Source organism: Epargyreus clarus, unplaced genomic scaffold (genome assembly GCF_041222505.1).
Source record: "Epargyreus clarus isolate Ecla_fem2 unplaced genomic scaffold, WU_Ecla_fem_2.2 ptg000036l, whole genome shotgun sequence".
NCBI lineage: Eukaryota > Metazoa > Arthropoda > Insecta > Lepidoptera > Hesperiidae > Epargyreus > Epargyreus clarus.
The window spans coordinates 3702367-3724168 of NW_027332241.1; the positions used below are offsets into that span (position 1 = coordinate 3702367).

Genomic DNA, 21802 nt, shown 5'->3' on the forward strand with positions numbered 1-21802 from the left:
TGTTGAGTCACCGTTTCGTCTATCCTTTATAAAACGCCAAAATATTTTAGGATTTTTTGCGATGTTAGATTCTATCATTGTCTTGTAACTTTTTAGACACATATTTTGTAATTTGTGACTACGTTCACGAAGAATTTCATATTCAAAATTATCGCGTGGGTTTTTATATTTACGATACTTTTTTCTCAATCTATTCTTTTCGGCAAGCAATCTAATAAGTGACCTGGTAAACCACGGTGGGAATTTTGTATTTCTAGGCTTGGATATTGGAGTATGCAACTCTATTACTTTAATAAGATGTTTGTACAAAATAGTGGTCATTTCGTTAACATTTGGAGATCTATCGAATTCAAGATTCCAGTTCACGTTGTTTAATTCTTGTATAATTTTAGTGTAGTCAGCTCTGAAATAATTATACCTAGGATATATACAGGGTTTTATGAATGTAGGTTTATGATCAAATAAGGAGATAAGGAGAGGAGGATGATGTGGGTCAAGTCTGCTTAATGTATTAGGCGATTGAGTAACATGCACTGTATTAAAATCAGAGAGTACAAGATCTAATAATTTGCCATTTGTATTTAATACACCATTCATTTGTTTTAAGTTATTAATAGATAAGAAATCGACAAAAGTATGTCCCAATTTACAGTTATAGTTACTCGGGACATAAGAGTCATCATCTAAGCGCCGCGACCAACTAATAAAACTTAAATTAAAGTCACCGATGATTATTGTTTGATCGGATTTTTCAATAACTTCATTTGCGTTGGTTAAGAACTGTTTGAGAGAATCCAAATTGACAGGTGGGGTTAGGTACACAACACATATTGATATAATTTGTACAGTATTGTTATTTCTTAATTCTATTGTCACCCACAGATCTTCTTCTTCCGATTCGTATTTAAGAAGGCGACATGACTGAATTTTTTTAGAAACAGCAATCATAACCCCCCCTCCGTCTTTTTTGGATTCCCTGTGACATAGGGTTCTACCACCTTTATATACCTCTTACAATCATACACCATACAGTCCACTATATTCCATTAGAAACGCGTTGTCGTGCCCGCATACCTACAAATTCGGTTTGGCTTCGAGGCTTTCGAGCTGGATCGTATATTTTCTGGCCCTCGAGCTGGAACGTACAGTACTTAAGCCTCATATACAAATATTTGCCTCTCTAAGCAAGATCACAGTAGCTTAAAACATATAAGGCAGAAATATTCTATTTTCGAGGTAAGGAAAAATTTTATGCGTCGAAATCACTGTTTTTTAAACAATATTTTTTTAAGAAAATCTAACAGAAACGGGAGAGTGAAATAAAAAAACAAATGTAGAAATTTTGTATTTTTTATTGAATAACTTTTCTATTATTTATGTATCAATATCACAAACCTTATAATAGGCAGGTATTCAAGTAAAAAAGCCGATAAACTTCTAAAAATCGACAATCACATAAAATATAAGCGCGTTCCATAAAGAAACTATTTGCCCCATCATTTCTAACAATGAAACAAAAATTTGTCATACTTTGAATAAAGAACAGGAAGTGGGAAGTCGCTTTGAATTTGGAACAATTGACCCATTGTTAATCTGTATCAAATGTTATTTAGAAAGTATCTAACGGATGTATTATGAGTAATACTTTGTTATCTGTTTATAAATAGTTTTAACGCTAAAGGCACATTGGCTTTTGATTTCAATAAAAAAGAACAGTGAATGACGGCATTAGAAAATAAAAAATATCAGAATGTTTAAAACTACTTTTAAAAGATAATTTAATTAGGAGACTTTGGAAAACTTTGTCAACTCCCTTCTAAGCAATTTTGGTTCTTAATTTGAGTCTAATATCATTCTGATAAAATTAATAGAATATAAAAAAATCATAAATCAAAACAGACTCAAAAGACAATCCGTCAAAGCGCGTGAACGATTAAAAAATAGAACTGTCAAAATTGCCGTGTTTAACAATCGTTCACTGGATTTGGATTTGGAACTTATTTTATTTTTTACATTTTAAATTAAATTAGGCCTTGGGCTTCTCTTCCTCCTTCTTCGCGTCTTCTGGGGGAGGAGTGGGCAGCTCAGGGTACTCTAACTTGACTCCATCCTCGCATGTGAAGATTGGACAGCATCCGGGGAAGGGCGCGGTCTTGTTAGTCTTGTCTGTAAAGAAAAAAAACATTGTCATTCTTACTTGTCAAAAGTCCACCTGTCATTAATGTTCCACTTAACATAGTTAAGGAACGCGGTCTTTTAATAAAATCATTTATCACACAAATGTTCCACTTAATAAAGCTAACGATTACGATATTTTATTTCGGACTGTCAATAAGCTTTAAACCTATAAATAAAAGAAAAGTAAAAGTGATCAATAAACCCATTTAACGTCTAGTATATTAATGAGAATCAAATGACGCAATCCGTTCTAATTTTCACGACAAGATACATTTTGTTGATAAAAATGCAATAAAATATGTTGCCGTTTTCGTAACTAGATCAATGACGCAACAACTAAGTTGTAAGACAACTTTTCCATCTAAATGTCACAGATATACCTACATAATGCGTACATTAATTCACTTCGATTTGGTCGCTACCTTAGCGCACCGGACACACCTTTCTTATAATATAGGAGTAGCAGACGAGCATGCAGTCCACCTGATGGTGAGCTACTGCAGCACAGACACATCTGTAATCAACCCCAGATAGGATTAGATATTCCTACCTGAGCTCGGCCACAGATGCGCCGCTACCCCTGAGGACTAAGCTGAACGCCTCGGAAAAGTGTCTCCCTTACCACATGTGTGTTACGGAAGCCTCCATGTGAGAGCTCGACTTACTTGGCCAATTATTAAACAGGCAAAGCCGCGAGTGCTAGTTGAAGATAAAGATCAAATTGGATTAAATGTCGTGCCATCGTGAGACATTTACGTAAGAAACTTGTTTCAACGATACATTCACTTTAAATACTAAAGGTGACAGAGCCTTCATTTGTTTTACTGTTGCCCCAAGTTACCCAAGTTATCCCAAGTTATCCCAAGTTATCCCAAGTTAAATAACATATTTAACTTGGGGTAATAAAGTATTTTTACACCGACTACGAAGAATAATGTTCTTCAAGTATATGTACATACATATCAAAAAGATGATATCCTAGTAAAGCAGTGATAGCCTAGTGGTTAAGAAACGCGGCCTCTCGATCGAGGGGTCCAAGGTTCAAAGGCTAGGCACACCTCTGATTTAAAAAAAAATGTGCGTATTACAAATTAATTATTACTTGCTTAAACGGTGAAGGAAAACATCGTGAGGAAACCTGCGTAACCTGAGAGATTTATAAAAAAAAAAGAAAAATACCTCAAAGGTATGTGAAGTCTACCAATACGCACTTGACCAGCGCGGTGGACTATGGCCTAATTCCTTATTCTGAGAGGAGACCCGTGCCCAGCAGTGGGACAGTAATGGGTTCTTGATGAGATTCGATGATTCAAGATTACAAGAAATATGACGCGCTACGTAGTTAATTGCAATGTTATTGCATTTTACTACACAAGCTTGTAGACAAGACAAGCTTCTACTTAAATTTCTAGAATTCGTATTTCAGTTTTCCTTAATTTTTATTTTAAGTTCTTTGTCCTTTAAAATATTTTTTAAGCATGACAACTCACATTAACTAGATTGCTTTCCGAAATGACTTAATAAATTGTACCTAAGTGACTTATAAATTATGTTTATACGTTGTCTTAAGTAAAATAATTTTAAAGCAAAACAACTTATGTTTCTAGAATTCGTGCCTGAGTGACTTAATAATGTGCCTGAGTGACTTATAAATAAGTGACTTATAAATAAGGCAAGGCGGCCACACCTAAAACTTTGGAATTGAGGTTACACTAATCGCAGGGCTGGTCCTAGAGTATTAGAGCAGAAAGTTTCATAACTAATCATAGCTCACGTAACTTTCAAGTAAAAACTGTATTTTATGTAACTTTGGTATTTATTGCGATTATGCTGTAAGCACACGAGTATAGTAATAATAATCGTAAAGATTGAAGAACTTCCACCTACCCTCAAACATTAAATTTTTAAGAAATGTTAAACGTGTTGATTTTCCTAAATACGTATTTAATGTATGTATAATTTATCCTTATTATCCTAAATATAACTGATATCAATTAATGATACACTTTTATCAAGGCAGTTTAATTTCAAAGTCAGAAACAAAATTCTGTCGTTATAGACTAAGGAATTCCTCATTTGAACTTGGTAAGTATCAACAATAGATATTGCAACTAAACCTCCACAATTCTACGATAACTGTCGAAAATCATCCAAATTTCTGGAAGTCTTCTATTCAATCCAGAATATTGGGATAGTTGTGGAAAATTTCCCAAATTTCTTTGAAACCAGAGAAATATGGAATTCAGTCACAAATCGATTCAGAACTCCTCCAAAGTTGTCAACTTACCAGTGTCAAGTTTGCACTTAGGGTTCGCAAGCGGCAAGGGCCCGCAGTCCTCCACCAGCTCGAGCAGCCTTGGGGGCTTGTCCTCGCTGACCACGCAGGTGCTGCGGCCGCAGAAGGGCGCCAGGTCCCAGGAGTTGCCAGGCTCGACCGTCGCGCAACGTGTCGACGCGAAGCACATGCCAGGGAAATCTGTAAACGATGATTGGTTAATGGTTGCAGGTAGGTGGTATATGGATTAAATTGTGGATAATTGAACAAAATATTGGATAATAAGGAGACAAGTAATCATAATATTAAATTAAGAGATATACGAGGCGTAAGATTAGTTAATGGATAATAATTTGTGAATAATTAGAAAACATCTTTAAGAAAAACAAAGTAAATAAAAAGTAATTAAATTAAAGTAAATATGCAACGTCCACATATTACAGTTTTCTTATAAATAACAGTTCATTGGTCCTCCCTTGGAAATTTACTCCCAAATCTCAAAAGAGATAAATGTTCTAACATTGATAGAAAACTGGCAACCCTCATGACTAACACACATAATTTTAACCAAGTATAATATTTGTCAATTTTTCTATGCAATAATCAACGTCTCCTATCTACGTATATTAAATTAATCAATTTCTGTTTATCTCTATACTCATTTACGTCCCTACTGTCTTATACTACAAGTAAGTATTCATTTAAGAGCTCAAAATAAACATTTATACCTATTCCTACTTTCTAACAGTTGAGAGGTAAAGTGTCAATAATTTCTATTTGCTATGTATTTGTTATGGCTTAAGTGAGCGTGTAGTTTAAACAGAGACTTTCTTAGCCATGACTAATTAGTCAATACTCAATCGTAAACTCGTTTATTTGTATTAGAACCGGTGGAATTAAGTTTACTAAAATAATTTAATTTTGGAGAATCAGAAACATTAATTGACTGTTAAATAATATCAGTGTCAAAAACTGTAATAGCCTAGTGGTTAAGAAACTCGGCCTCTTGATCGAGAGGCCCGAGGTTCAATTCCCGAGCAATGGTGTGGAATTTGTGTGGATTTTTCAATGGTGAGGAACCCTGAGAAATCTTAAAATAAAAGTTTTCAAAGGTATGTGAAGTCTACCAATTCGCACTTGGCCAGCGCGGTGGACTATGACCTAATCCTTCTCATTTTGCGAGGAGACCCGTGCCCGGCAGGGACAGTAATAGATGATGAAACATAAAAACATAATTTTTTGAAGACACTTGTTTCATTGTAATAGTCCGTGGAAAACTGCTAGTACGCTCTGAATATAAAAATGAATCGCGTCGCCATAGAAAATTGTATGACTACACCTGCTCGCAACAACTTCAGAGCGGACATTTGTTTGACTTTCAACAACCTAATCAATTATGAAACAGGTAGACTTTCAATGTACCATTAGATCCACAATAAGTTTCGCAAACAATAGCAATAAATAATCCTCGATTATCGCAAAGTAAATAATCGTGATCCCACAATCCAATCGTAAAGTACTTGTTTTACTGACGACAAGTAAGCAGTAGACGATAGAAATATGTTCGCTTTAAAACCGACAAACAATAATTCACCATGGCCGAATAAAGTTCAAATAAACGTAGCAATTGAAATTAAAAATCTTGAAATAGAATTTAACGACAAATAAATTCTTAAAAAATTACAATGTGTAAACGAATTTCATAGTAATTATAGTTTAAAAGCTAATAACTACGCTAAAATCGCACAAGGAAAATCGTTATTCCAGATTCCTAATAAACCTGATGAGGAGAATGGGATAAAAACATTAAAATCGTGTATTGTCATCGGTTTTTGATAATTATTCAAAATTTTAAATTAATTGGACCGTTCAAAGTGGGTAAAAAACGTCTTCGAAGATCCCGTTACATACATACACATCAAACTAATAAAAGTTTGTAAAAATAAAATCCCTTTTCTTAAACTACTATACGAAGGAAATCGCGAATAGATGCTAGTAAAATATCTATAGCTTTGTCTAGACCGAGTGAATCTTTACCGTCTTCAGTGAAACCTGTACCGTTATCAGCAAGACCTTATGCTTTATAAGCTTCCATTCTAAAGTTTAAATTTAGCTCATGGTCAGCAACACAAAACCTATTCTCGAGCTAAACCTATACTTTGTTCTAGATTGCTGTAATAGTTGAGAGGATGATTATTTACTTCGATTTCATTCAGTTTCGTAATTGTGGCTTTTAGAGTAGCTTTCGTAGCTTCGACTTCGGCGATATCACGGCCACACCTATTACTGTCTTATAACTGGTTTGAAGGGTGGTAAGAGATACTTATTCGTCAACTAAGTTCCTAAAGGTAGTAATATATCTGTGTTTGAGCTTTGGAATGAATCCTGTTTGGGATTAATTTTTACCTGGAGTCAATAGAACATCAATCCCAAGTAGAATCCTATTTGGAGATTCTTATCTGTACTGAAACACAGATGGACTACTTAGCATCAGAAGGACTGCAAGTTCGTATGCTCCATTTAGTTAAGAAAGTAATAAAAGTCCATTTTTTCTCAATAAGTCTTTCTACACTACATATACACACACATACGCACACACACATGGAAACCCAGAACTCTCTGCGTTATACCAATAATACACCGAAGTACGGTTCATTATTATGCACTTATTTCCTGAATAAGCATTTGATACTGATTAATGCAATAATTACATAATTAATTTGATTACAATAACAAAGTAGTAATTGTCAGGATGTTTACTATTAATTACCGACGGTAATCAATCAAATTCATTGACAGCTTACCGCGTTATTATTTTAATTACAAGCGAATACAATGCGGTGTTCGACAGGGACATAACTTAGGCCTTCAATTATTTATTCAGTGTACATATATAAAAATGGCTGTTTGTCTACTTGTCCTTTATAGAAATGTAAACTATGCATTTGATCATGTGATGATCTTTAGCAAAGTTGCATGAGCCCATGAAAGTTTCTGAGTTGGTACGACCAATTTTCGACAGATGGCGCCACTCCCATTCCAACGAGGGTAAAAAAATTCAGTTATTATATTTTTTTAACGTGTGCAAAGCGAGAACTACTAGTTGTTTATTATAAATTGAAATCTTACAAAGAAACTGTTATGTAGTAAGCCGACAATTCTCAATTTCTTGCACGACTACAGAGGGTAATGTTTATCGAGAGTTTTTTGTATCATTCTTTGGCACGCTACAGCCCAAACTGCTTAACAGATTTTAACATATGAGGTGTCGTTGGATTAATCTAAATTGTGAAAGTAGGTAGGTACATAGGGGTATATTTTAAGCAGTTTTTTTCGATTCTATAATAATTCGTCTAGTTTTCGTATTTTAAAAGTAAGCATTTTAATAAATTTATTATCAAAAATATATTTTCAATCGATTTTTCATATGTGTAATTTTAAAATTATTTAAATTTAAAAGATTTTAAAAAGTTTTGTCCCGGTAAGTATTTATTTTAATTGATACGCATGTGGGTTATTTATGTATTTTGATTTACATAATTTTCTATTTCACTCTTTCTTTTCTATTTTTGTTATGTAAAGTTCTAATTCTATTTTCCTCTATAAAACTGTATTTACGATATGTCATAAATATGTTTTAAGTATGTTTCATTACATTTAAAGTGAATGAGACATCAAGTACATGTGACAAATTTCCTATTCCAGGTAAATCATTAGTATAAATAGGAAACAGGATGTATTCTATTAAACTTCGTCATGAAGTAGATTGATTCATTTATTATATCGTGTAAATTATCTTATATATCATAAACTATTTATTTATTCATATTTTTTCTTTGTTTATTATATAGCAGTTATTACATAAATTTTAATAATAAATTATTAATCGCTTTCATCCCTTATTTAATTCACTTAGGGGCTAAATTTCCAAAATGCGAGACCCCATTTACATTATAAGGAGCTCCTCAAATTCATCGAGTTTATTACTCCCAATTGTGCCTACAAAAAAACGAAAATTGACAATTTACTCTATGCAGAGACATTCAAACTACAATCTTTGGATAGCTTATTAATAAGGGGCTTTAACCGACTAATTAAAATTATCATTAGATTTTTAATAATAGATTTTTCAATACTATTGGTTACGACATACACATTAACATTAGGATTATTTAGTTTTAACTGACTCTTTAACTATGACACTAGTATCTCATACTGTCTTATTCATTCTACGACCTAATTCCAGGCATGTAGGTGGTACGTGGGTTGAATACCTGCACGATTATGAGATTTGCTGGTTTCAACACCTTCTTGTGTAACTTTACCTCGTTTTACAAAAATACTGAGTTCATAAGGTTTTAGGGAAATTAACCTTTTAAATCACTGCCATGTGTACACATATGTAATGAAATCAAAATTGAAGAACTAAAGAGTCTAAAATTAAATAAAATATTTAAATACTAAAAATATATCTTAATTTCACGTAATTTTGAGTTTACATTGTATTTTTATTATTATTACATTATTGTGTATAATAAAATTAATGCGATTAAAACTTTTGCAATTGTCTAAAATATAATGCTTCAAGATATTTTTATTATATAAAAAAATCAAAGAAGTCCTGTCAATACATACTGTCCATCTAATGGTAAGTAGCTGCTGCCGTCCATACATATCTATGATCAATTCCAGATAGAATTAGAGCCCTATCAGAGGTCCGCTTCTAAGCCACTGCTGTATAGACATTTATAATCAACCTCAGATACAGATGCGTTGCTATGCCAAAGGACTAAGTTGCAACGCCTCATATTTACCATACACAAATCTACACAAACACGAAATAATACTGTTATAAGTACGAGTATAATAGTAATGCATAGATTAGTAAAGATTACTTACTCCTAACAAGAAAATGTACCCAGTTTTGAGAATTGAAACAGTTGCGTAAAAAAATTTTGCCACGTCTCCGTGCTAAAATATCCCTAAAATATTTGAAATTATTATTATAAATTATTTAATTATCATGAAAATTACGCAGTATTAGTTATTTATTCGTAAATTTTCTCTAAAAATGTTTTTATTTGTCAAGAATTCAAAAAAAGAACTTACTATAATAAGCCATTTGCGGCTTCATTCAATTTCAAGGCGGCGAAGTATTTTTACTAATCTATGTAGTAATGATATAATGTTAAGAGATACTATTATGCTTAAAACAATAAATAAATTCGATGATAGTACAAGAGTCGTAATGAGTTATACTGAAACTTGTACCTTACGACGATTTATCCCAACGTTATAAAGTTAGCAACTATATTACATTTCGTTACAAAATCGTAACTTACACGGAAGGCTCGTTAGTGAAAGTTACAGAACATTCTAGATTGAAATAGATAGCGCCATTATGTAAGGCTAGACACCGCGGCGAGGCGCGAAAACAGTTAATTTTATAATTTACGTGTGCGTAACACGCGTTGACTGTTATGCTCTGATTGGTTGTGTGCGTGAGAGTATCTCGGTAGAAATAAAGTATAAACCTTCGTGGTTTGACCAGGCACCATCAATACAACTATTTCTGCCTTGTAATAGCAGTGTAGGGCTGCTGTGTTCTTGTTTGAAAGGTGTGGTAAAGGTACTATGAAGCGTTGCAACTTAGTTCTAAGGGGTAATTAATTAGGCTTCAATTAAGAAGACTGAGTACTTTGGAGTTTATTATAATTATTTATAGATCCAGTGAGCACTCATTATCAACCAGAAGGATGTGTGGAGAGAGACATTTATCCAAGGCGTTACAGTTTAGTCCCTCATGGTAACAAGGCATGTAAAGCCGAACTCAGGTAGGAGTCTAATCTTATCTAGGATTGATTATTAATGTCCATGGGTGGCAGCAGCCACTTATCATCAGATAGACTGCATACTCCTTTTGCTATTTGTATATTACAAATAGTTTTGTTTTCTACTTCGATTTCGTAAAATTTCCTGTTTGTTATCATCGCCATCTTAATTTTGAAACGATGCGAAATCTTAAACAAAGAATAATGCAGTTCTCACACTGATTCAGTAACCTTAAATGAAGGTTCCGTTTCAAAACTAATTAGTATACCATTGAAACTGGTTAATTAACTATCTGAGTTAACAGACAGACTCCTTCCATGCAGAAAAAGCATTAATTTAATTTATGAAAAATGAACTTAAATTGCAAATATCCATTTTTTAATAGCAATCCCCCTTTATTTTTATTACATTTTTTATTAGCTTGATCTGTATGTATGTATGTAACGGAATCTTTTAACTCGATTTTTACCCACTTTGAACGGTCCGATTAATTTAAAATTTTGAACAATTATCAAGAACCGATGACAATACACGATTTTAATAATTTCAGCCCATTCTCCTCATCAGGAGTGTCAGGAATCAGGATTAACAATTTTCCTTGTGCGATTTTAGCGTGATTTTAGTTTTTAAACTATATTTTTTACTATTTTACGTGACTGCGGAGGGTAATGTTTTTCGAGCGTATGTATGCGTGTCTCATTCTTTGGCACGCTACAGCCCAAACGGCTTGACGGATTAACATATGAGGTGTCGTTGGATTCGTCTAATTTATGGGAGTGACATAGGATATAATTTTAAGCTCGGGTTTTTGCTTTATAATAATGCTTATTTTAGTTATTTTATGTTGTTGTTTTAGCAGAAATAGTAAGTAATACACAATGAAATTTTTAAATTTTTCAAGAACTCTGTGACAGACCAATATTTTTCCTACCAGAGATCGAAATCACCCAAAATTGACAAAGTTCGATCTTTGTCAGGTAGAAATTGGATAGATTGATTGACGGGCATTCGAATTCCTAATAAAATTGAATTTTAAATTCTAATCACGCTTATTTTAATGACAATTCACGCTCTGTTGCAAGTTGAAAGTAAAATCGGGAAGTATTCGATTATTCGCGGCCATATTTGATTTGATTTGTTTTTATTCGAATAATGGAAAGGTCGTTCATCTATACAGCCTTGATTTTGTTTATAAATAATTATTAAAATATTGTAATTTAGTGGCTTAATCATAAACTTATGAATTATTTAAAAATGCAGTTGCATTTTAATAGTAAGCAAATAAGCTTAAGAACAAGTAAACAATATTTTGAAGGTGGTAGAACCTTTTGTGGTTCGACTCCAGCGGCACCACTGTCACACCTATTTCTACCTAATAACATCAGTGTCAGGCGCTGCTGTGTTTCGGTTTAAAGGTTGTGGTGAGGGAGACAGACTTTTCCGAGGCGTTCCAGCTTAGTCTTCAGGGGTAGCGGCGCATCTGTGGGCGACCTCAGGTAGGAATATCTAATCCTATCGGGGGTTGATTAGAGATGTCCATGGGCGGCAGTAGCTCATCAGGTGGACTGCATGCTTGTCTGCTACTACTATATTATAAAAAAAAATATGTTCTATAATTAATAATGTTCTAAAAAGATGAATATTATAGGGCTTGTTTAATCGCTTCTTCCCCACAAACAAAGCAGTATTTATTAACGCCGGAAAAGAGTTTTGTAAAGGACCTTAAAAATCTTTTTGATTTATTATAATAAAACCAGATGCAGTTAGACCACGCTGCCGTTTCCTAGATAAATATCCCCATAGATAGTAGCGAAAAAAATGTAAGTTAAAAAATATGTCTAAGCGTAAGAAATATAATGAATTTTGAGAACCATTTTTATTGTACAAGACTGAATATGACTCCAATCACAATTTTTTATTGGACTGAACATGACTCAAAGTGCAAACCGGAAGTTTTTAGTTATTGTCAACACTTCGTGTCACTACACGGTAACAAAAAACTGGTTTGGTTTCTGGTTTCAAGGTGTGGTAAGGCTTATCTGTAAAAGTCAACTTACGTCCATTATTTATAGTCAATCTATCAATTTAGCCTACAATAGATCGAAATACAATGTCTGGTAATGCCCGTTGTTTAATGCATCTATTTTTTTGTGTACAAAAAAAATTAGACAAATATTTCACATTACAAATTGATAATATGCGATCTTTGATTGCAACATTCATTGGATGGATTGATTAACAACACGCGTCAGATATTTAATTACGCCTTTCACACTGGGGATCGATCCTGCTTCGATTCCTATTCAAAGTCATCTGAATTTCTAAGAGATTTATTTTATTTTATTTTAAAAATTTGCGTAAGTACATTTTATTTTTATTTTTAAATTATATTCATTATTATTCATTTTTATTCTTCTTTGAATTTATTTTTTAATTAATTAATAGGTATTATAAACCTTCTTCGTTAGTTAAATAATTATGAGTTTTTTTTTAATATGAGTGTTTGTAAATAAGTCCATGAATATAGTTAATTAGAGCGCCCCTTTATTGGTCCTATTTTTTAAATAAGACTCCACTATAAACTCACAAAATTATGTTAAAATCAGTTGAATTTTAAGATAAAGAATCAACTTTATACGGATGTCAACTAAAAGTGAAGGTAAAGTCAACTTAAATGTCATTTCCTCATAATTTATAGCTCTCAGTATGAAGCTTACAAAATACACTTTCAAATTTAATTTACTGTTGTTTTCCTGTATACAGATAAAAAGGTAAACGCATCTGATTTCAGCAGAGTATTATATAATATAGTTTTTTATGACGCACTTAATAACCATTTTTACAAATTAATAAAGTTTAAATATGGTTCCGTAAATAGTAATCTTATTTTTTTTAAATAATTTGAATGTATGATATGTTTTTGAAAATAAACAAACTGATATAATTAAATTATAAATAATATATTATGTATATAAATGATAATATTTTGCTTTACCATTTATTAACACGAAACCTTGACATAAGAATAACTTATTAAGTTTTAAAATAAAATATGGCTTGACTTGGCGGAGGCACTGCCGTGCCTCCAGATATTTTTAACCGACTTCCAAAAAGGAGGAGGTTACTCAATTCGACCGTATATATATATATATATATATATATATATATATATATATATATATATATATATATATATATTTTATGTTTATCTATCATTTAGTAATTTTATTCTTTTAATAATTTAAGATTTACTTACATTCTTGCTTAATTCAAGAATAATATTTATTTTATGTAACTACGTGATACGCCTTCAAATAATATTTTATTAAAGGGAAGAAAAAAATAGTGATATTTTCATAATTTTGATTACTCATATTTTATTACTTTTCTGATTATGTATAAAATTTAAGTTGACATTATGTTTAGAGTTTTTATAAGCTTTATGTAAGTACTATGTTTCTGTCATCATGCTGTTAACCTTGACCTACATAAGGGTGCCCTTTTGAGCCCGCCCTTGATTTTTGATCTTTGGGAGCTAAAAGCTTTGGTTTTTGTTTATATTTTAATGAGACCTTGATTTTTGATTAAGTCTCAAACAAAAAAAGCTTCGATTTTTAAGGATTTTATAATGTAATATTTTAAAGATTTTTTGTTTGCCAAGAATTGAAATTACAATTATTATTTGACTCTTTCTCTTATAAAACTTTTTTAAAGGCTTTATTTTTAATTTTTAGTTTATTTTATTGTTTTTGCTACAATGATGTTTAGTCAAATTAATAATAACTAATGAAATAAATGTTCAAACTTCCATTTATTTTGAAGTGCATGAAGAATTTTCACTAAAAAATATATCAATAAATAATTATATAATTGGCTGAATATGTCTGTTACTAAGTTACTATGCGTCATCTTAAAATAAAACAACCCGCCAAAACAAAAGACGTATTACCAACCAAATCACTTTCGAATTTCGAACGGATCCATACGTCGGCCATCGCGCAGTCTAGAACATTCCAAGGCTAGTTGGTAACTCGATTCTCCGTTCACTGCATTCGATTTAACCGCATGAAGCCGTTCTACCGGCAACAATGCGCGAGTGGAAAGTAAAGCGAAGAAATTTAATAAATATTTATATATAAATATTATTTTTTAATAGCAATTGAAACTATATTATTAGCCTACTATTATAGTCGAATAAGAAAATAAAAAATTACGTTCTTGTTTCTGCAGGTATTTTAGATTGTAAACTATATAAAAACATTATTTTAAAGAAATGCAAATATTAAGCATTTCACAAATAAATTTGATTTGATTTGATTTGCAACGTTGTCTTGCAAATGTCTATATATTTTCAAATCAGTCCATCGATTACTTTTTGAGTTTTTCGCATGCATCAAAATTAATAGCCGTAACATTTCCTTTACTCTATATTGTGCTTAAAACTTGCAATTAAAAAGCGTCATGACTATGTCATTGTTAGTAATTAGCATTTATATAAACTTCAGGCAAGACTCCTATTTTATTTCGACTTGGTTACAGATGTCGATAGAAGGTAGAGATCACTAGTAAATTGGACTTCATGCTCGTACACTATCTCAATTTAACAAAATAGCAAAAACGTAGAGTAATTTAAGTTTCGAAGTTTTTAGTTTTGAAGGTGGTAGAACCCTTTGTGGTTCGACTCCGGCGGCACCACCGCAACACCTATTTCTGTTATAACAGCAGTGTTAGGCGCTGCTGTGTTCTGGTTTGAAGGGTGTGGTAAGGGAGACATACTTTTCCGAGCCGTTCCAGCTTAGTCCTCAGGGGTAGCGGCGCATCTGTGGCAGACCTCAGGTAGGAACATATAATCCTATCCAGGGTTGATTACAGATGTCCATTGGCGGCAGTAGCCATTTACCATCAGGTGGACTGCATGCTCGTCTGCTACTCTTACATTATAAAAAAAAAGTGAACCACGTACAAAATTGTCTAATAAATGACAGATAAACCCGAATTACTTCTACTACAATCAAATGCAATGTCTTCATGTGAAGTACTGTAGTCAGTACTCTACTATAGTCTCAATTTTTTAACTATCCAAGGCTAATGGATGGATAGAACAGTTTATAAAAAAATCCCTATCTTAAAGTTCATCGCTGGTGGTGCAACCAGTAATATGTATCAATAAATGAGTCATTATTCCTTGTCACTAAAACACCTCTTACTATAAAGGCCACCCGGAAGCGATCTATTTAAATACGTTAGACAAAGAATGCTGTTTAAGATTTATAGCGCGGGAAATTTGACATGTGTCATTTGGAACTCGTTTGTTTATTTTGAATTAATGTCATATTTTTTTTATTTATGTTGTCACAGTCTTGGCTTCTGTGTTTTCGGCCAATACCACAGACAAATGTATCTACCCTTAAATTTGGCAATACTGAATAATTAATGTTGTAAGACGTTTTATTAAATTGCATTTTGTGTGTTGCCAAGGAAATAATATTGACTTTGTGACTTTTTGTTTGTAGTCAGCAAGCAGCTGTTATGAAAGATGGGTTCAATTATCGATAGGGTATTTCGAACGAAGCTCATTATATTCGCGCGTATTATTTGTACACTTAACACCCGCCTTTAAGACCTTTTTACAAAGTTTTATTTTACTTGACATTTTTTTTAATTTCTCTCTTCATATTACTCATGTTATGTAGGTTTTCGTACTTTACATTCATTAGGGAGAGGTATTTAATTTCTAACATATAACTGCAAAAATCTCTCTAAACCCCCAGTGTGAGCCAAAATTAAATGCTAGCCTCAGATTTATCTAAGAACGCCATATCTGCACCATAGATTGTTTGAATTCTTGACAAATAAAAAACATTTTTAGAGAAAAAATACGAATAAATAACTAACAACTAACTAATAACTGCGTAATTTACACAATAAATAAATAATTATTTCAAATATTTTAGGGACATTTTAGCACGGAGACGTGGCAAAACTTTTTTACTGGGTACATTTTCTTGTTAGGAGGGAGTAATCTTTACTAATCTATGCTGCACACATATAATCTCTTCCCCACATCGAATAGAACACCGCATGTCAGAAATCAAACTTATAGCACCAATCAGTGCATTCACTTCAGTAATAGGGCACATTAGGTTTCGCAAGTCGGAAATTTCGCAATATTGCAATACCGTATTGCGACCGATAACATCGGTGCGCGATTATCCTTGCGTAACATGTGAGCGCCATTTTGAATTAAAAAACGTCAAAATACGCGCGCTTTTAGAGCTACAGATAAGTAATGGTGACGCGTTCGAAATGTCAAATCTTGACGCAAGGTTTTGACATCTACAACTAAAATGCAAAATAAAAAAAAAATACCTATTTTATTAAGATAAACATTGGATCTTTGTTTCGATGTCATTTTTGTAAGCTTTCGAACCTGATACCCTATAGCAACAATAATCTTGATGATTCGCCAAACAAGTTATGTAAAGATTCGGCCAAAATGATCAACAACCGTTACTTATTAGCTTAAGATGCACGTTTTTACAAGAACCAGTTATGAAGGGTTTTCAGTTATTGCATAACCGGTTATTGCGTCCGTTGTTAACGAAATTATTTTTTACGAAATAATTTGAAAGGGAACTAGAAGTGGGCTCTTTGAGATTCGATTCCGTTATTTATTTGTGCTTTATAACAACAATTAAGAGTTGCTATGTTCTGATTTGAATTGTGTAGTGTGATATATAATTATTACTTTTTTCCATAGTTTTGGTAAAATTTTATTACACGAAACACTAGATATTTAGTTAATTGCTTGGATAAAGGTTCATTTACATCTACAGCCATAGAGCGTAACAGACACGTGTCGTAGCAGACAAAGTATTCTCCTATAAAATGTATTTTTTTTTATAATATAGGAGTAGCAGACGAGCATGCAGTCCACCTGATGGTAAGTGGCTACTGCCGCCCATGGACATCTGTAATCAACCCCAGATAGGATTAGATATACCTACCTGAGGTCGGCCACAGTTACAATAAGTTACACTATTTATAACAAAGTAATAGAATGTATCAGCTGTTACAAGTAAAACTGGATTATTTTTTATCTGTATTTTTACCACAGACAAAAAACTGACGGCCAAGGTCAAGGTTATTGTCAGCCAATCCATCTATTATTATTAAAGTCAATAAAATCGAATTGACATTATAGTTCTAGTTATAATGTCCTGTTCTTTACCTGTTGAATATTAATGTCTAAATTATGAATATTAAATTATCAATATATATACATATAATAATAATAATGTACACTTTGCATGTCTCCACATGGTCTCCACAATTAATATAGTTGCAAAAAGTTAACGAAGAATGGTAACAAAATTAGCCATTTTTAGAAATTTGTCTGTCTGTTTTTTTGCGTGTTTTTAGCATGTTTGTTAATCGCATGTAATTAAAACTACTAATATTAACGTATTTCGAGCGTAAATCTTATTTTTTGACTGCAGCCCAAACGGTTCACGAATTTTATCACGAGGTGTCGTTGGATTCGTCTAAATTAAGGAAGTGTCATAGGCTATATTTTTAATTAGTCGGATTTTTTTATTTTTATAATAGTTCTCTAGCTAGAGTATTATTCTTTAGCTAGAGCTAAAGTAGACTAGTTTTCAAGTTGCATTATTTTTAAATATTGCGCCTTTGAATAACAAAACAGAGGAGTCAATATGTAAAGTATTTTTAATTATTAAAAAACATTTTTTTGTTTTTTCAATATTTTTTGAATATTGCTTTTATTTCAATTTTTTATTGTTTTTATCTTAAATCATTACAATTTAAATCATAGGACAGTACTAGTAATACAAGTATCATTAGTAAGCATTTTGTAACGATTCTAATCCAATGATAATTATGTAAAATCTAGCTAAACCAGTTCGCCTACATCTAGACTAGAAACTAGCCCGTCCTTGGTACTAATCAGTTTATATAACAAGCTTATGTTCTTATGTGTGCGTGTAGGTGGTAGGACTGTCTTAATCTGACTATAGTCCTCAGTGACAACGCACCTGTGATCAGCTTCTGGTAGAAGCTGTTCTATGTGTATTTTTAATAATATTGAGGTAGGAAATGAGCATACAGTCTGATAGTGGCCACTGTCGCTCATGAACATCAATAAGTAACCCCAGATAGGATAAAACTCCCATCAGGTCAGCCGCGTGTGCGTTGCTATTTAAGAACTGAGTTGGGACGTCTCGAATATGTGAATAAGAGAAGTAAGGGAGTTTTTAGTTATAGTATAGAATTAGCAAACGAGTATACAGTCTGATTGTAAGGGGCCACTGCCGCCCGAGGATATCTATAATCAACCCCAGATAGGATTAGTGTTCTACAACGTCGGCCACAGCTACGCTACTACCCCTGAGGACTAAGTTGAAAGGCCTCGGATAAGTATGTCTCCCTTACCACACTTCAAATCAGAACAGCAGCACTACACTGTTGTTATAAGGCAGAGATTGCACGGACGTTCTTGCCACGGACGTGCAAGATGTGGAATGAACTTTCTTCTGAGGTATTCCCGGAGCGCTATGACATGGGGTTCTTCAAAAAAGGTGTAAAAAGAGCTCTCCTCCAAAGCCGGCGATGCATTGGCGACTCCTCTGGTGTTGCAAATGTCCATAGGCGACGGTGACTACTTTCCATCAGGTAGCCCGCCTGCCTCATCGTTTCGGTATAATTATAAAAAAAAAAAAAGAGATAGGTGTGGCGGTGGGGACTCCGGAGTTAAACCATGATAAATTATAAAAAGTATTAAAGTGGTACTCCTACACATATTATTAATAAGCAATCTATCCAATTAGTTGCTACTGAATTGCTAATTCTTGAAAAAATAAGATTTCTACACTCACAGCCTCTAATTAGGATTCCTTGTGTCGTGACCTCGGGTGCCATGAATACACACAAAGACGACTACACAAATACCCAAACCCCGAAAAGATACCTAAATTCATCATTCTGATATCTGTCTGGCCAGGGATCGAACCCGGTACCCTCTGCACATCACGTTATGGTGAACACTCGGCTACGGGGTCGAAAAAGAAATTGTTAAATATCGATATTTGATCAAAACATTGGATAGACTGAATATTAATAAGTAGCGTTAGATAACTATCCACATTATTAATCGATCAATTAATAACTATATTTATAACAACCGGAATCTAATATATTGTTTTAATTCGCAATTAATCCAGTATTGTAATTACAAAAAGTGATTACACGATTTCATTACATTAATCTTGTTTTATCACGCGATCTGACAAGTTCGGGTTTGTAACAACAAATTGTAACTTTTTACACGATTTTGTAATATTTCTTTTACATAAAGTTCATTACAATCTCGTAATAGTTTTATAATAGTGTAATGTAATACTCATTTGTTAAACAATGTTAAAATAGAAGTTTTTATTAATTGTTTTTAAGCTCGATTTATTTTTTAACGAAAATAATTAGGCCAATAGTTTAATTATAATAAATAAAAACGCATTGAGTAATATTATTTACAAGCTAAATGCATTCTTAGTTTTAAATTAGAACATTTTTATGTTGTTTAAATTTTTCTATAATTATGTCTGGTATAGGCCGCTCCAAACTGCTAGTCCGTTCTGAAGTTGTTGCGAGCAGGTGTAGCCATACAATTTACTATGGCGGCGATTTCTATATTCAGAGAGACTAGCGGTTTTACGCGGTTTATACAAAATCGTTAAATAAATTTTAAGTTAATACTATTAATTAATTACAACAAATAAATCGACATTTTTTGTGGTTCCTGTGGGTAAAACACACACAAAGATTTAAATTTTGAAGCGTATTTTTTCAATTCAAATTATTATTTTATTTAATATTATTATTTAATCTAATTATTTAGCCTTTATTATTATTTAATCGAATTATTTAATGAAGCCTTTCTCTTGAACATAAAATTGTTTTGTTAATTCTTTTTGTTAAGATAATTTAAATATTTCTTTAAATTATTTCAGTTTTTAAGAAACTTTCAGCTCAATTTTAATTTGAATAAACATTACAAACGCTTAAGGGACCATTTCGGACCCACCTTAAACTGATCTTTGAATTATGTTTTGTGTTTAAATCCATAAATATTAGTCCTACGCTATTTTTCTAAAACTGAATAAGAAAAGGGTATAGAATTATTTATTGCTTTTTTGTTTTATTATTTCTTACTTCTTAATAAATTTAATTAATTTAGGCACACACGATGTGGAAATGTCGTTTTTCCTAATTATTCAGTTAACAATGTAATTACATTTATTAAAATGAGATCGAAAAAGCCCCTTACTTTTTAATGTTAACATTTATCGCTACTTTCAACAAAGGATTATTAACCCGCGTATACTCCGTAATTCCCCATAAATTAATAAAAATAGACAAAATATACATGGGTACTATTGGACCACAGCTGGGATGATTCGTCTGTATGCCTAGACTTCGCTTACAGGGAGAATTTGTACCCATTTAAAAAAATGTTGTTCAAATATTTTCGATCTAAAAATCATACTAATTATTTGTTAAGACGAGAGTATTCACATATGTTGTATAATTAAATAAATTTTATACCTATAAAACTCAACGATGTAATTTAAGCATACACGATTGTAACATAATTAAAAAAAATAAAGTCTCATTTCCTATTTATTCACTTTACAAGCTACTTTATGTAATTTATTAAAACGAGGTCGAAATAGCCCCTTACGTTTTCGTATTAATATACTATTTTCTCCACATTCAACAAAAGATCAATTTAATCCTCATATATCCCTTAACACATTAATAAAGCCAAAAATACATGAGATCAAAAAGGCCCTTCATTTCAGTGTTAACTCCACTTAACAAAGGACCCAAATTATATTCTCAACAACGAAAAAGTAAAAAAATACATGAGGTCGTTTCGACCACTGACCTCTTAGCACGTCAGCCGGGATGAGTCGTCTGTACGTCTTCGCCTTATCATCCTGAGCTTCTTCAGCGGCTAGCGCGATGGCGAAGCAAAGAGCGATGATGAACTTCATCTTAACACCTTACGAGTGCTGTTTCCGTGATGTGGACACTGAATGGAATGGACAACTGAATTGGACTTTCTGTTTTCGCGGAGTTTTATCGGAGCGGTGATGGCGGGGAGTGAACGGCGCGCCACAGTGTAGTGAAGTACGTAGGTTCGTGGTGTGCAGTGTATGGAACGCGTACTGAGGTTTATTGTGGAATGTGTCACGTTTTAGGGGTCTGTAGTAAAATGTAAAGATGCGTGAATATGTATGCAGATTATAGTGGAGCGCCTGGGGGTTTTCACCTCAGATTAGAGTTATAGTGAATGAATTAATATGATCGATGTGGGATATTATTTTTTAAACTATAAATCGCAATGTTTACTCAAAATTTTTTTGTGCACTTCATTTTTTCATTGTTTAAACCAATTATTATTCCCGTGCGGGGTGACAATCCCGTGAAATTAATATT

General features: G+C 32.7%; 1 protein-coding gene across 1 annotated transcript; it reads right to left on the minus strand.

Annotated features, from left to right (window-relative positions):
* Positions 1–1334: 1334 nt before the first annotated feature.
* LOC140756881 (uncharacterized) lies at positions 1335–21434 on the minus strand. Its single transcript, XM_073092415.1, has 3 exons — positions 21249–21434; positions 4466–4654; positions 1335–2166 (listed from the first exon to the last, which is right to left on the minus strand). Exons 1-3 carry the CDS (start codon positions 21355–21357, stop codon positions 2027–2029), a joined length of 438 nt encoding a protein of 145 aa, XP_072948516.1. The 5' UTR covers positions 21358–21434; the 3' UTR covers positions 1335–2026.
* Between the last annotated feature and the right edge of the window lie 368 nt (positions 21435–21802).

Excerpts from the sequence above, each read along its gene's own strand:
- LOC140756881 (XM_073092415.1), bottom strand. The coding sequence starts at position 21,357 with ATGAAGTTCATCATCGCTCTTTGCTTCGCCATCGCGCTAGCCGCTGAA. Across the intron at positions 4,655-21,248 it reads CCCGGCTGACGTGCTAAGAG|ATTTCCCTGGCATGTGCTTC; the intron begins GTCAGTGGTCGA and ends CATCGTTTACAG. Across the intron at positions 2,167-4,465 it reads TAAGTGCAAACTTGACACTG|ACAAGACTAACAAGACCGCG; the intron begins GTAAGTTGACAA and ends TTTTCTTTACAG.